This window comes from Amphiprion ocellaris, chromosome 6, assembly GCF_022539595.1.
Source record: "Amphiprion ocellaris isolate individual 3 ecotype Okinawa chromosome 6, ASM2253959v1, whole genome shotgun sequence".
NCBI lineage: Eukaryota > Metazoa > Chordata > Actinopteri > Pomacentridae > Amphiprion > Amphiprion ocellaris.
Genome location: NC_072771.1, coordinates 15,684,469 through 15,701,922, shown reverse-complemented (window position 1 = coordinate 15,701,922; position 17,454 = coordinate 15,684,469). Strand labels below are relative to the sequence as shown.

The window sequence follows — 17,454 nt, the reverse complement described above, 5'->3', positions numbered from 1 at the left end:
CAATTTTGAAAACTCTGTTGCATACTTGTACAGAAGGTTGTAGCTACGTATTTTGCACATACGCACTAGTGCTAATCATATACGCTATTTCCTTTGCATCACACTAATTTTGGGCTGAACACAGATGCCTGCTGAGGGGTTCGTAGGGACTCTTGAGGATTTAAAAGGAACATAGCGGATTGTTGTGTACTTGGAATGCATAAATCTCAGGATTTTAAGGATAACTCACTGCAAATCAATACAAAGTTGTTCTGAGTGATCACTTTTATTACTCCTTCAAGGAGGTGGTGCCTCGGCAGAGTTATGTGATGATCAATGTTGGCTTGTCTGTTTGTCTGTCTGTTGGCAACATTACTCAAAAACAGATTAACGGCTCCGTCAGCTGCCTGCAGACAATCATGATTGCTATCTTACGACAAATCGGCCGCTGTGGACTTATCGGGACTTATCCGTTGGAAATCATACAAGGAACAACTGATTAAATTGTGGGGGTGTTTCTGAGTCCCATCAATTCCCGCTGCCCGCTACATATTTAGGTCACACGATTTGGTATCTGTACATACTGTATACATGCACAACACATGCCTGTGCTCAGCGTAACGTCATTTTGTTTGTGGGTACATCTATATTAAATGGCCACATTCTATGGTGCTGTGATTTCTGCCACAAATTTTTTCAAGTTTTCATCCGTCGGAAATGATACGACTGGGCAACCTTGGAGTACTATACTCTCCGAGTGCTTTTCTTGTTTTTTGATGAGAATTTTTTTCCCTTATGGTAGTGGTCTTTTCCAGGATGACAGTGCCCTCATCCATATGGCACAAGATCTCACTGAAGGGTTTGATAAGAATGAAAAGGATGTGAAACATAAGGTATAACCTTCAGAGCCACCAGATCTCAACATAATTGAACATCTATAGGAGATTTTGGACCAACATGGCAAACAGCGCTCTATTACTATCATCAAACCAACAAAAGTGGGATTGTTTTTTAAAAGAATAGTGTTCATCCCTCCATTACAGCACCAGAGACTTGGAGAATCAATGCGAAAGTACACCAAAGCTGTTGTGATGGTACCTGTTGCCCAACACCTTACTGAGTCACTAATTTTTTCCATGAATTTGTTGCCCATCCATATGTTAGCATTGAACAATACACCAATCCATAAAGTAAATGCTGAGATATTTCTTTGGATAAGTGACTACTGCTGGTGGTGCTACAGGCAAAATCAGGGGTCCACCAAAGATTAATTCTCTGGAGACCACGAGTACCTGTACAAAATTTCATGGCAAACCTTCCAATAGTTTCTGAGATATTTTAGTCTGCACCAGGGAAGTGGAAAGAACGTCCGCCTGATACTGCCATCCCCAGAGCCTTGCAGCTAGCATGGCTGAAAAATATGAGCTTGTAGCTACTCTGAACAGTTTGCCAATGTTGTTGGATTGTGTGGGTGTGCCTGTGAGGAGTACACAAAGGTGTAGCACCTGTGAGACAAGAGAATGTCTACTATGTTTACTGTTGCTCTCCATGCCATGGCATAGTTGAGAACTGTGCTGTGTAAATTTGAGATACCTACTAAAAACAAGCATAAGTTGGCAGAGCTGATAAAATTTTATGCTTGACATACTGTAGGTGGATGATTTTAACATCACATAATGTGATCTTAGATGAATGATTTTGTGTTTTAAATGAACATTATATTACTGACGAAAAATACTGTAGGAGAATTAAACACCCTTCATTTACACATGAAACTCAATGCACTGTTTAACATTATCACTAGAGTGACTGTTTCTTACCCATCATTATGTGCACTGCTTTTGCAACACAACGGTGACCTTCATTCACCAGATCACTGTTATCAGTATTATTACCTTGTCGTTGCAGCCATATTTGCTCACCTGTAATGGCATTTCGTTTGTTTATCTTTCAATTAGGCTGCGCTGAGTTGTAACCTGGAAATGTACAGCTGCAATACTGCACGTTTAAATATGCTCTTCCAGCAGAAAGCAATTGAATGAGTTTGAATTATTTCTTCATCCTCTCCGCTCAGTGACAGATAAATAGCAGTCAGATTGCTGCTGTAATGAATACTCCTGTAATCATTCATAGTTACGTCTGGTTTGTGCACACTACGCTCAGACAGGAACATAGATTCCACTTCCCTATCTGATGTTGTGATGTATGTCATCTGCTGTAAAATCATATTACAATTAATTTGCTATCCTCACCTGAAAATATATGTGATGTAAGCGTTAAAGCTGCTACCGTCCTCTTTTTGCTTCAATTATTCCTTCTGTCATATCTGAACATACTACTCTCATTTGACTTATCGAAATGTTTCTTAATAGAATACTGGTTAATCAATTCATTTCTAGTTCACTGCCCATTTTCCATCAAAATGACAAACCCAGCAAGACAGCAGACTTACTGTAGGTCCAATTAACCATTCAGAAAATCACAGTTGTCCTCAGATCTCCCATGCTGTGCTGGTTGGGATAGGGAGGATGACAGGAGTGAATGAGCAACACTGTCTTTGCAACTCCTGTACTACAGTTAAAGGTCACACACGAGGCTACTGTTGCTCTGCATCGTGGAGGTAAATTTAAAAGTTTATTTGTATAGCATACAACAATGAGATAATTCTTCTTTTTTTTGTACAAGACCAGACATAATTGCAAACAAATACAAATGAACACGCTTGTTATGTGACAGTTTGTGCCTTTTCAGGATCATTTTATGGTAGAAATGTCTTTAATTATGTAAAGGAAAACACAAAAGTCAGGCACCAAAATGTATATAATGGAACGTATATGGATCTAATTACATTCTTCCACAACAGATTCAGTTCTGGTATGAGTTTCTCATTTCTATTTTAGTTTTCCACAGTTAAAAAAAGACCCAGTGCTTTAAAAATGAGGGGAAAAGCCCCTGACTGAGGTAAAAACATCCCAACAGATATTTAACAATGTAATAGCAGTGCAACTATGTGCACAACACATGAATTCAGTGTGTTTTCATAATGCAATTTATTAATATAGCATTGTATAAAAACAGAGTTTACAAAGTGCCTTGAGTTTTGGATTCGTAGAAGGTAATACACCACTAGGAAGCCATGCTTTTATTTTTTGTTCAGTTCTCAACGCACATTTTTGTTATCAAGTTTTCTCTGGACATGGGAGATATCTTTTAAATAACAGTGGTATCAGAAGAATTTTTTTGCTCTTAGCTGGACTTTTCAGCATCTTTTATATTTTCACATCCCCAAAATCAAAGGTCAGTGAGAGAATAGGAGGTGGAGAACAGCACAGCGCTCAGTGTTTGCCTTTATGTTACATGGTTGTGTCTAGTGACTCAGGAACAAGTCGACTACAACTCCTCCGCACTGTCCTTTCCCATTTGCCGGGCCATGAAATGATGACATATAATGGGCTGCACAGCTACTTCAGCTATACTAACTGCTGGCTAGATGCCAAATTGGAAGAAAGTGAGTTGGCTCAAAAGAGGAGCTGCCTGTGGTATCCTTGGTAACTAAAACTGTTCAACATTTTTTCTAAAAGGTCAGGAGTAAAACGGGAAGAAGTGAAGAATTAGATTCCTCCCCCACATCTGAGACTTCCTCTAAGCTTATTTAGTTTTTCGAGGCGTCCTTTGAGAGGGGGAGTGCACTCGGTGACAGAACCAAAGGGAAGGTGACAAAGATGGAGGGGCTCTTCACCCTCGCTCTCTCTCATCGTCATGACAGGAAAAAGAAAGGAAGATGGACTTGCTGGCACATACTTATTCACCTTCCACTAACAGACTTTGGTCATTGTATAATAATGAAGACAGAGTGAGCGCTCTCATTAATATTTAAGGGACCGTTTTAGGATCTCACTGAATGAGTTTGCAGATTTGGGGTTATTAGTGACATGCAACAGAAAATGGACATTTTGGTGGCTTGTATTAACACTTGAGATGCCATTTTACACTCAAATACAATATTATTTCTAAGCACAGGCTGAGGCAAGCATGCACATGTACAAATTTTATTTTCTTCAAAGAGAGAAAGCCTGTAGAGGCTTTGTTGCTGAATCACAGATCTGGTCACCATGGTTGCCACCATAAAGGAAGTCCATTAAATAATTGACAGGGTGCAGAAAATGGCTCAATGCATAACAAACAGGCAACAATCCATTCAGAAAGTACAAGAAAATTGTGAGATGAGGCAGACTGATATCCTAATGTGGACTCCGGGGACACAGAAAACTGTCTTCTCTCGAACTGAACAAAGATTCTGACCCAAATTCAGGAGAAAGTGCACACCACGTTGCCCCTTCAGCCAAAAGACCTGCAACACAAGGTGACTGACAAAACCCTTTGGTTGAGTGAGGCGTTCATAACCACGGAGGTCGAAAAAAATGAAACCTCTTTGTTGTGGTGCATATGTAAATCAGATCTCAACCTCATTATTTTTTCTTACATAATAGTTATTTATAGGTGAGGCTGGGAGAATTAAAGTTGTGACCAATTTGCTGTTGCTCCAGAATATTAACTAGAAGACACAGGAAGACATATGACCAGATGGAAAACCAAATAACAACTAATGGCTAAACAGCGACTAACTGGAGAATGAGCAGCAGCAGCCATTTAAAACTGAAGACCAGATATATCAGTGTAAACCCAGGTACTGGCTTTGACATTTTAAGTGAACCATCTGAAAACCAAGACCCACCGGCAGGTTTTTAAGGCATTTTATCTTTAAAAATTATTTCATTTATCAGAGCCAGGACCAGACAGTAAAAATGGAAAGTGATATGTGCGTCTGTATGGGAAATACTTCAAATCTAAGTTGAAAACTGTACTATATTTAATCAGAATCATGTTATTCTACACGCCTTTTAAAACCATTTGATAAAAATAAACCACATTCTGTACACCGCTACTTAATGCAACTGAGAAGCATTTCTTAAGGTAAAATATCTATGTAGAGTCACCATTTTTTTTTTGGAGTATTGGTAGGGCACTTGAAAAAATGTTTTTCCAGGTTTTTTTTAATTAAGAAAAATAATTTATGATTCATGGCATTATAATTGTGTCATACTGCACAGAAGATATGTTTCACTTCCCTCTACTTTTAGCCATGGTTGGGCTGTTTTCCATAGATGTGCAGGACTTTATATTGCAGTGAAAGTTGAAGCCACATAACAGTGAGTAAAATGCAACTCGAGCGACAAGTGCCCACAAACTGCTGGGGGTTCAGAGAGCTAGTAGGTGAGAGAAGAAAGAAATCCTGTAAACTGTCCTTTTACTTGCAAGAAATTTTATCAGAAATATAATGCTTTGTCCTTAAACCTTCATCAGGTAAAACTGAGGGACACAGAACATTCCAGACAGATATAACCAACACTTCAGGTGAAGCCAGTCAAGGACTATGACCCATCAAGTGATCTATCCCTTGGCCTGTGTGCATTTAGCCAACTAAAAACCATATAACACAAGCTCAAAAAAAGGAAATTTAACAATCTTCAAAAAAACAGAAACAACAAATATACATCCTAAAACTATTCCAATTAAAGTCAGTGTATCTAAAAATCATCTCTTCCAAAATGTCAACAAGAGAGCGCAGTACTCCTCCAAGGCTGCTCAGTCGTTGTATGATATCCGACGGATGAGTCCCGATAAGTCAGCAGCAGCTGATTTGTGGTAGGATTGCAATCGTGATCGTCAACAGGCAACTGACGTAGTGTTCACTTGTTGTCATAGTTACAGCGACTGTGTGCCGCTATCTCACAATAATACAGAAATCTTTAGCAAATCTGTAGATCCAGAATATAAGCCACTTCACTGCCAGAATCTAATCACTTGGTCCTGGTGTCATTTCTGACCTTCCCTGAAAAATTCATCCAAATCCATTATTCTGTTTTTGAGTAATGTTGTACACAGATGAACCGACAGACAGACAGACAATTGAAGGCCGATGGTCACATAACTCTGTTGTTACTGTGTTCCTTGACAGAGTAATAATACCATGAGACTGATGGTAGTTCTCAGATTTTTATTGCGGTGGCTTCCTTATGGTACCCTTTTAATTAGAAAATTAAAAAATATAGTATAGATTTTAATTCAAATACCCCAAAACTGTACTGCACAATGTGCCAAAATCATCCAAACAAGGCTCAGATACTTTCATATCACCATAATAACAATAAAAATAAAAATATATACAATGAACTGCCCATATTCAATCATATAGCAATAGAAACAGGAAATAAGAATTTACAAAATAGAGACTATAAAAGTTACATAAAGAATAAATACCTAATCTTATCACCAAAATACCTACAGAAGAAGAAGATAATGTGCAAAGATGGTCCAAACATGGCTTCAATACTTGACAAATAAAAGACAATTTACCATTAAACTACTGTAACCAGCACATAAGAATTTATTGCGCCCAAGGCAATAACTATTAATGCTTTAACCACGGTAAAACCAAAGCCAGTTGTTTGACCTTCACTAAGCATTTACAGGCATAACCCCAACCTTCGCTCTGAAGCCTTCTTATCATGGTGTACTGTATATTATGGAACATATAGCTGGAGGATTCTGTTTGATGCAAAGTATTTTTCCCTCCCACCAACACAATAACTGGTGATGGAATGAAGTGAGCCACACGTATCGCTGTTGTCCACTGCATGACAGATTGACCAATAAGCCGTGGATCACAGATAGATGTAAGCGCATGAGTGCTTTCGAAGTAGGACCAGACGAGCTGAGGAAAGCTCTCTAAGGCTGCCATTACACGAAAGAATAGGTCAAAACACCGGTGAGAGATCAGGGCTCAGATGATGTCAGTATCCGAGGGGACAAGGAGTCAGAGGAGTGAGCCAAAAGCAGAAGTGAACAGTGTTAAATAATATGTGTGATGGGAATTGCATGTGTTTTTTTTCCTTAAACTTGAAATGAACTGCACAGACAGCACTTACCTTTGCAATGCAGTAATGTATAGTGAAAGTGATGCGTTACACTTTGCTCTACAGCAGTGACTGCTGACCAGAAACAGCAGCAGCAGCGAAAAAAAATAGTAGCAGCAGTAGTTAAATCAGGTAACATGACATGACAGCTACAGGTCAGTGGAAAGCAGCAAGCAGCAGCTATGAGAGAGTTGTCAGGCTAAAGGGCATATTTATGTGGAGAAACAAACTTCATTCTTGACCTTGAAAATAAACTGAAAAATAACTAAAGGTAAGAGCTAAAAAGTGGAGGCAGTTACGAATTTTGGTAAAGTTTGAGATATGGAGCTGGAAGTTGAAACAGAGTGTTCCAACAGGGTATGTTTCTGTGACCTAGCCAGGTCTGTAGTGGCAATGCTGAATTACAAAACTGTTAATATTTAGCTCTAAAGAAGCAATTCAAGAAATAGCTTGTTACATTTCTGTGGACATTTATGAAATCAATATGTTCTACTAAGTCATGGTGCTGAATGGGTAGTCTAGTACAACCGGATTATTTTGCAGCAATTACCTGGCTACAGCTACAAATTTACACTTCTACAATTTCATTTTGCAGATGCTTTTATCCAAAGTGATGTACATCTGAGAGCAGATACAACACAAGTGAGGATCTAGTCAAGAGAAAAAAACCTGGATAAGTGCCATAAACCAAGTTCAAGTTCATTGTCATTCTGCTATAGAGGAAAAAAAATGCTCTGATTTGTTTGTATTACTTTCTGAAAGCACAGACATCTTGGGTGGAGTTAAGCCCAGGATGCAGCAACAGTGCCCCTCATTGATGCCTCATCCTGGTGGGAAATTGTCCCATAGTGAAGGTGGTTATAAAAACAGTAACAGACAGATAGTGGAAGGGAGCAGAAAGCCAGATGATTTGCTCAGCCAGTGGCAGGTTTATACTTGTAGTCTTCATTCAAGGAACCAGACTATTGGATAGGCAACAACAGTTACGTTGGACTTGGGCGCAGTACAACAGTGAATGCATCCTACAACACATTATCCAAAAGAGTGCTCCATCCTTTGAGTATGAATGATTATCGTATCTCACCTTATTTTGCATAAGGCTCGTGGGAACACTGAGTTGAGCCTTACGTCACAGTGAGAAGAATCACTTTGTCTGTGGCTGTAATGTGTTGTCATTTGCAGTTCAGCTAAATCACCTTCTTTTATGTTTATGCATAAGTTGTTAATTCCCCTCTATTCTACAACCATGTATGTAACCATATATCTCTACCCTTGTAAACTCTGTTCTGTAGAGCCTGTAAATTATTTGCTGTTCGTTCAAAGACACTCAGCTCTCTGACACCGATGGACACAATGACTGTTGGAAGGGGAAGCTATATATTGCTGTGGCACTAATAGCTGCCCATCATCTCTATTGCTGTGAGAGCTAGTAAAAGTCCAATAGTGACAGGTGGTGAGTTGCGCTTCAACGGCCATAAAATATCCACTCTTCTGCTTTGCAACAATTAGGAGGAAGTAAAACAGACATCATAAAGGCGTCAGGACATACAGTCAAAGAAGGGGAAGCGCCGTGTGAAGCTAGGTGTGTCTTTCAAGCACACACAATGATTTGGTAAACAGCTCACCATTTTGAAAAGGTTGTGATTGCAACATAATTAGCAAAGCATAATAGTTTTTTTTTTTTAAAGCGCAGTCAGCGATGCCATCTGGGGGGGAATAAACACCAGAATTATTTAGGGATCCCACAGCTGGCCAGAGGTCTTGAACCATGCTGAGGATTATAAATCATTTTGTGTCAGATGTGTTCTGGAGGTGGACTCAGTGGACCCACATTTTCCCAGGGTACCTCCAGGTGGTTAGAAGTCGCTACAGGACAATACAGCAAGCATCAATCTTTGTAAAAAAATCCTCCATATTTTGAAGACTATTCCAAAATAGTATCTTACAGTGCAACCAAGCGTGTGGACTAAGATGCTATGTGGCACTAGCACTTCTGAGATATGCTGCTTTTGACTCTTCGGAATAAACAAGCTTCTTCAGGAGGTGGAGTCTGCTAAACGGGAAGGTTACAGAACTGGACTTACCTACCTTTACACTGCTCACACACCCCTATATGTAGAATAATGTATAACTTTGACCTTGTATTGTTGTTATTTCTGAATTTGTACTGTAAAATTGTGGAAGTTTTTCTCTTTATTAGATTGCTCTCTGCTTTTTGTGTTTCCATTTCAGGCCTAACACAATTCTGTCAGGTTGTAGACAAAAGAATTGATTTTAAGGCATGTCGTCATGTTGTCATGTTGGCAACTCAAATAGCAACTTCAGGCACCAGATCAAAAGTTGGGTGATCACCAAAGTGACATAATTCCGGATAATCTGTGTCTGTGCAATTATCAGATAGTTGCTGAAATGTTTCAGTTTGGACCAAGGCTTTGAACCAATGTTGCAATCCCAACAACATGACCAAAATACATAGAGCAAAACTGCAGTCACTTCCTCACCATCAGACGTTTGGACAAACGATGGCCTCATTTGATCAAAACTTTACTGAGTGTTGCATTTGTGCTCTAAAGTTTGCACAATTTTGACCTTTAAACTTTCTAGTAGACACCTCTTTTGTTTTACATGGCAATTTCCAAACACTTTCCTCGACATGTAAGCTAAAAAAAAAGTACCAGCAGTTATTCACAGACTATCTGGCTGGAGGTTACATAGATTTCTGAGGGAAGGAGTATGTCTGTCCAGTGATGACTCAGTTTGGCTTATGTAAGAGTCTAAATGAGATTAAAAAAAACTACTGCTGCTATTTTACTCACTCATTCTAACCTTAACCTTAGCAGAAGTCAGGGAACAAAACAAAACCCGACCCTAACAGGTAGAAGCATGCTTGAACTAAAAAGAGTGAGTCTGAATTCTGCGTCAGGAATCAAACAGATAGGAAGTCTTTGCTTCCTCGTTGAGAAGGAAATTACAGCTCCAGTGCACTCTGTGAGAGAAGCAGTTCAATTTCTGCTTTACGTCAGGCCCTTAAATAGTATAGGAAGAAGTGAAGCACTACTAGAGGACTGAAGCTGTTGTTTGATGTCAAAGGAATCCCAGAACTCTCAATGTACAGATTTGATGCTATTCATCGGGGGCAGGTCAGAATAAATAAATGCAGTTGTTGAAGTAAACACCGTTGCATGTTTGTCGTGTTGTTGTTGGTTTTCATTCAAAGAATAGTTTCATAAGGGTTTAGTGATAGTTCAGTTTTCAAAACCAGTTATAACACTCTGTACCTTAAAATCTATAAGAAAGCAAGCTTTTCTGTCAAATAAAAATCCAAACTCCAACTATAGAGTGAACAATGAGTGATGTGTTTTCAGATATTCCCTATTTTCAGCACTCTCGATCACTTCATATAAACAAACCGAGCATGAAAGCAGCAAATACCCACTACTGACTGCTGGATAAAAAGCAACCGAGCTGCACTTCTCAGTCCTTCAACAGAAACCGTTTGATTTCAACCGACGCTTGCATGTCTGCTGTGGCCACTTCCCTCGCTCACTGATAGACTGTAACAACAAAGATCTCCCTAAAATGTACAGCACTTGACTTTTCCACTGACTCCTTTTGGAGATCCCTCCAGTGCTAGGTCATGGGAGTTCTAAATGGCTCAGCGACATAGACGAGTGAGGATTCTCCAGTGGAAAGTTTCTCTGATAATCTGACAGGCTGCTTCACCACCGTGCTACTTTTTTCTTTTAGGAGAACCAGATCTAAATTTACCACTCTGGCACCCAAACCAACTGCTGCTTGGTAAATATTTCACTACGTATCCCCTCTCAGACATAAAAGGTTTGTGAGGTGCTCTGGAGATGACTGACGACTGTTGCCCACCAGGGCCAGTTACAGTTTTTCAGTGCAGAAAATAGTTCACTTTACTGTGCTCTAGCTGGAAGCCAGGCGGAAATAATGGAATTCTCCATTAGCTTGGGCACACTGTTTGTCTGTGGCTGGGTAATCCCAGAGGGCTGCTGCGGCTGTGGATATGCCCCAAATCCTCCAGAGATATGAAAAAAAACCCTCTGAATTCTCATATGTGTGTCACTGTTTTTGCTCGGCTCATGCTGTTTATGTCAGGTGATTATAATCCGCTGTCACCGGTTTTTAGCTTGATTATGTGCTTCCGCCGCCATGTCAGGTGTCCCATATGGTTTTAAGTATGCAATGTATTTTGCATAATGTCTGGAAATTTCATGTATTTCTTGTGTCTCTGCATTAGCTACAGTTGTGGCCAGAAGCTTCATGTTGTCAGGTTTGCCACCAGAACTCAAGAATGAATTGATTTGGTGGTCAAACGTCACTGGGACCACAAATCATGTTTTTGGCCAGAACTTGTGAAATTTCCTTGTAATTATGAGAATATTTTACACAAATGTCTTTTCTGGTCATTGTTCAACTTCATAATTCAGGAACAGAAGGGGAGATTGTGACCATACTTCACATTTGGTTGAATACACTAATTCTGGGTGTCCACCTTGAAACTGGTAGTTGTTCAGATCTATGCTGCCAAGTGGAAGATGTGTGTGAAGCGCTGTAGCTTTTTTTGTGGCAAAATCTATCTTTGAAGCTTTGTCAGCCATTTTCATGACTAAAACTTTGAGCTCTTTCAGATTCAGCTTTGTTGTCCAAGCATTTGAGCACATATAAGTAATTTAACTGTTTGTTGTTTCACGTAGTGAACTTACACACTTCAAAGTCTTCACTATTTGTGTAAATCTTGATAGACATGGATGTAAAGTTGAACTTGTTTGGCTGGTGGAGGTGCTCTGCTGTAGGCTGAAATTCTAGTTCCAACATATTGTATTTACTTGCATACTGCAGATGCTATACTGAAGAATAAAGTTATTTAAAGCTGCTTTTCTCAATATTCTAATATTAACAGTGGATCGAACTACCTTACGTATTTGCAAGGTACCTTGTTGTGCAGGGTTAGCAAGAATTATCACTTTATTTTGCAGCTCCTCCTTTTATTAACTTGAATCTCATTGGTGTGGCTTTATTATCTACAACTTTAGTGTTTTCTTTCACTCTTACAGCTCTCATTAGCGTAGTTTTCAGAGTAAACAGCAGATAGAAAAAGCTAACCCAAATCTAGCAACTATAAATATGTGATAAACTAAAGCTAGATCAACATAAAGTGTCTTAGTAAAATGCTGGGTCACAGCGATCCTTGGCATTGATTCTCCAAGTCTCTGGAACGTTACTGGAGGAATGCAAACCATTCTTTCAAAAGATATTGTTTCATTTGGTGTTTTCATGATGCTGGTAGAGAGTGCTGTCCAACACATCAATGTAGAGTCTCTCATAGGAGTTCACTTGGGTTGAGATCTGGTGACTGTGAAGGCCAGGACACATGATTCACATTGTTTCCACATAGAATCAAACCATCTAGTGACCCTTTGTGCACTATGGATGAAGACACTGTCATCTTAGAGGAAAGCAGTAACATCAAGATAGAAATGTTTGATCACAGGATAAAGATGATCACTCAGAACAAGTTTGCATTGATTTGCAGTGACTCTTTCCTCCAAAAGGACAAGTGGATCCAAACCCTGGCAGCAAAATGCCTTTACTGTAGGGGTTTGCATTTTTCCTTTAATTTGTCACCTGTCAGAAGACGGTGAGCACAGTGGAGCATTTTGTAGCTAAAAGTCAGATATTACACTCAAGAGTTGGTGGAGGGAATAGTAGAGCTGGAAGACAACAAATATTGATTGCATTCATGAGCTGGACAGAAGCATGACTGTAAATGAATAATAATGTTGCTGTCTGTGCTCACAACTTTCTGTAATATTAGCTTTAAAGGTGATATTTAATTGCTGTGTTGTCAGGTGAAATATTCCTTATTACTGTATATACTTTACATTCAATTCAATTCAATTCAATTTTATTTATATAGCGCCAATTACAATTACATCAAACCATCTATTCGCCATGTCAAAATGAAGAATATTAAACCAACTTGAGGTCTCACAGATGTCTGCATCAGCTCATCCTGCTGCAACACATGTAGGAAGCTGTGTGATGAAGTGTTAAAATGACTGCTATCTTATCCAAAATGTCATTTGTCTCTGTAAGGATGGTGAGAGGATTTGTAGACAATGAGAGTGAGTCTGAAAACAGCTCTGCCTTCTAAGGGGCTGATGATGAGTCATAGTTGTGTAGGACTGCCCTCCACCCGCCTCCGACACACAAATATCCCCCCAAATAAACACCTTCCGCATTACTGAATAATTCATTCAGAGAGGAGTGTTGCATTACTGGGGATCTATTACGTATTCCTGAGAATTCCCACACGCATGGTGTATACCCATCTCAGGCTCTGTCTTGCATCTATTTGACACTGCTCGCTTGGATGTGTTTAGTCCCCCCCCCGCTAGGCTTAAGTACGTTTTCAAGTGAAGGCTGTAAGCTAGTCAGAGCAGTAGTTGGAGGGATTGGAGGACTGAATAAACAGTAGTTATTATATAAGATCCACTGAGCACAGCTAACCTGAGCCAAGGGAACTTTAGGATGGCACAGTAGTGGTGCATAATGGTCCATTTACATGGGAACCACAAAGTTGTCGAAGCGTATGGCATGACATTTCTTTTCTGCTTCGTGGTAGCAAACAGTTGTTGTGTTGTTCTTGATTAAAATGTGGCATGTGTATCTGAAATCGTGACTCTTTGCAGCCTTTTAAGGCTGATTAAAAATCAGATCTGTGTCAGATGTGTGTGTGTGTGTGTGTGTGTGTTTGGAGGCGGGACAAGGGGGAGGGGGGATTAATCAAGTGCTTTCAGTTGCAGCGCAGCCTCATAGCCTTATTGTCCTTCCCGAGTGATTCTGATCTAGATCAATACTTCTTGTGTTGTTAAGAAGCTACAGCGTGCAGCACAAATGCTACACTACAACGTCTTAACTGCTAGTAATTTATAATAGTCAAGACACAGTAACTTTGGAATTAAGCATGTTGTTAGACAGTCAAGTTGTTTAGTTAACGCATATCAAATAAAATGCAGATCCCACATGGTGACATGACATTTGTATTAAACTGTACTGTCGATACATTAAAGCCAAAAGATAAAGTAACTTTTTAAAACTGGACCTGACTTATTCAAGCTCAGCATCTACAAACCAACTGATAAAGTGAAGAATCCTGTCCAAGCTGACTGAGCTGAATTTGATTTGACGATAGCATCACTGGTGGAGGATGAGGCGAATTGGCCAGTGCTCCCTAAAGCTTTTTATCTTATGATTAACAATAGAGTGGAATAAAGAAAAACAGCCTGGCGACTCAAATATACAACTTTCATCAATGACGCATTTTGTGCTGATGACGGCTGTGGGCATAAAGCTAAAACATGCTGAGATGTACACACAGATTTATCATTTTGTGAGAATAGTGGCTATTTTCCCAGCCTTCTACAAATCCAAGCCTTTCACACCTCTTTTTATCTTTATTTTTCTGACACCTCCAGCTGCTATTTGAAACCACTGAGCCGCCTGTTTGATTGATAGCTCCTTCTCCACCTGCTAAGCTCAAAGAGCCAAAGAAAAGCAGCAAGTAACCCTGCAGGCAATGATAGATCTTACGACCTCTCATTGAAATGTCTGTCTTTGAAATGAGTGGACATTCATTTGAGTGTGCTGCATTACAAGATTTCAAGTGTTTGTGTGCCTTGTGACTGATAAATGAATAAACATTCTTGTTTCTGAGATGATGAAGCAGCTATATTAGAAGAGATGTTGAACAGCTTTAAAGAAAATGTCAAGGTAACTTCAACTGCTTTCAGACCTTTGTTGAAAAACTGCCTGGAAGTTAATACTGATGTTTCTTCTGTCTCCTTTTCCTACAGGTATCTGGGGATTACACGGCCTCTCACCTACCCAGCCCGGCAGAATGGTGAACTGATGGCAAAGATGATCCTGGGAGTATGGCTGGTGTCAGCATCCATCACCCTACCACCTTTCTGTGGCTGGGCCAAAAACGTCCACAAAGACGGTGTGTGCCTCATTAGCCAAGATTTTGGCTACACCATCTATTCCACAGCTGTAGCCTTTTACATCCCTATGCTGGTCATGCTGGTCATGTACTACAAGATCTTCAGGGCAGCTCGCAAGAGTGGCGCCAAACACCGCTTCACTGACCTTTCGCGCCGTGAACGTCTCGAAACGGTGGCTAATGAGGCACTGAGAATGCAGGGCCTGAAGCCGCCTGGTGTGGCGGAGGAGTGCGCCGCTTTGTCCCGCCTGCTGAACCGTGAGCGCAGAAACATCTCCATCTTCAAGCGGGAGCAGAAAGCAGCCACGACACTCGGGGTGATCGTGGGGGTCTTTGCTGTGTGCTGGCTGCCGTTCTTCATCCTGTCCACTGCCAGGCCCTTTATCTGCGGAGTGGAGTGTAGCTGCGTGCCCATCTGGCTGGAGCGCACACTGCTCTGGTTGGGCTACGCCAACTCCCTAATGAACCCCTTCATCTACGCCTTCTTCAATCGAGATCTGCGCTCCACTTATCGCGATCTCCTCCGCTGCCGTTATCGCAACATCAACCGTCGGCTGTCTGCTGTGGGCGTACATGAGGCTCTCAAGGTGTAACGCGGGGTAGTTCAGCAGCAGCAGGGGTTTGGGGGCCCTGTGCTTGTACGCTTGGTGCTCAATGGGCGACATGTTCACAGGAGGCCTGTAGATAAGACACAGACTGACAGAATGGGAGTCACTGTTGGTGGCTCTGTGAACCCTCCGCAAAGGCAAAGAGACGGCACCATCACTTCAGTGTGTGTGTGACTAAGTCATTCTATTTTTGGAAAGAAAATCATAGAGCGTACTTGATGGACTATTCAAGTCGACACTGCTTTTGTGCATATGCCACAATTCCATCCTGGCTCCGGATTTATGGTGGGATAATGCAAAGACAAAAGAAATGACATGTAAACACGATCAATCATCCGAGGGCTTTCAAAGAGAACAGAAAGCAAACAGATTTCTGTATATTACCAAAATTGATGTCTGATAAGGAAAAAACATTTGTTTTGTGGCACAGTGTCTTCTGAGCGTCTTCATTTCGACATGTATTTGAGCACATCCCAGATTCTTGTTTCAAACAGGAGGAGAACAGTTTGAGGTATTTTGTGCTTTGTGCCAGGATTTCATATTATTTCTATGACTTTATCACTAGTTATTAGTGCTTTCAATTTGGTCCTCTCACTAAATTTAACAGGAGCACCTTTGATGTTTAACAAATGTTTAAAATTTAATGATGCCAAACGTAACAGAGATGTGTGGGAATAGGTGTTAAAAAGCAACATGACGTGAACCTTTTTCCATTCATGATATCTCAGTGTTTGTTCTTGTACAAGAAAGTAGTTTGTTTAGTGTCTGCATGAAACATATTTGTGTAACATGCCACTGTATACATGAATCAAAAGAGAACTTGCAAAGTGACAGTTTAGCAGAAGTGTTTTCATGGTTTACCCAAACACCGTATCGCACAACTCGAATTCAACATAAACTCATTATGTCAGAAACCATATTACTGTGGACTTTTTCCACACTCAGTATTTTGCCTTGATCGTTTTCATTCCACATTTGACTTCTGATCATCTAAGCAAACTAAACTTTTTCACTTTAAGAAGTTACATGTTCTTGAGAGTATTTCTTTCCACTTGTCAACGCTGTTTCTATCTCCCTTTTGAAACAGGATATGGTCGCTTCCCTCCTGACTGCACTCGCATTTGAACTCTTCGTTGACCTCTAAGAATCTGTGTCAAATATCATCAGTCAAGCAGTGTGTGCTTTTTCTACCTCGATTTTTTGAAAATACTGTACATTTTCTCCAAACAGATGTACCGCTGTATCTTTTTGTAATTAACTGCTATTTTTTATTGTGTAAAATTGATCTGTGTACAACTGCGTGTGGGTGCTCTGTGTGGCCGCTTTGTCATTACCTTGATAAACAAGCTGGGAAAGTGGCAAAGCATTTCATCACTTTGTAAATAAAGAAACACTCAAAATGTAACTGTGGTCTGAATTGGCCACGTAGGCTGATATACATTCGTGACAGCTCAGTAGAGTTCTTCACACTGAGAGTCTTTTCATTTAAGAGACAAACGACACAGATCTTCTTGCGTTCCATTTCTTCATCAAGTGCCTGATGCACACAGATTTTCATACAAAATTCATCATCCTCTCTGACTTGATTGATAGATAAATAAAGACACACCTTAAGGCCTGCTAGCAGCCTTTGAAACATTCATTTTTTAAAGAATTAGCACCAAAGCTGTTGTGCTACTTCAAGGACTCTGGAGACGTGTTTGATGATGCTGACCCAAAAAAGACGCCTTTATTCTCCGTTTGCTTGAAGCAAAATATTTTATTCAGAGTCAGGGTGACAGCTGTCTGCTTGCTTTCATAACCGAAACTGTCCTATGAAACAAGGACGAGGTAGAGTTTGACGTGTTCTGTGGTCAGACAC

General features: G+C 40.2%; 1 protein-coding gene across 1 annotated transcript in view; it reads left to right on the top strand.

Annotated features, from left to right (window-relative positions):
- Positions 1–17,204, top strand: part of htr7c (5-hydroxytryptamine (serotonin) receptor 7c) — a 29,035-nt gene extending 11,831 nt beyond the window's left edge. Inside the window, exon 2 of the mRNA XM_023271557.3 lies at positions 14,840–17,204. Coding sequence (XP_023127325.1) covers positions 14,840–15,578 — 739 coding nt within the window. The 3' untranslated portion in view covers positions 15,579–17,204. The remainder of the gene's footprint in view (positions 1–14,839) is intronic.
- The last annotated feature ends 250 nt before the right edge of the window (positions 17,205–17,454 follow it).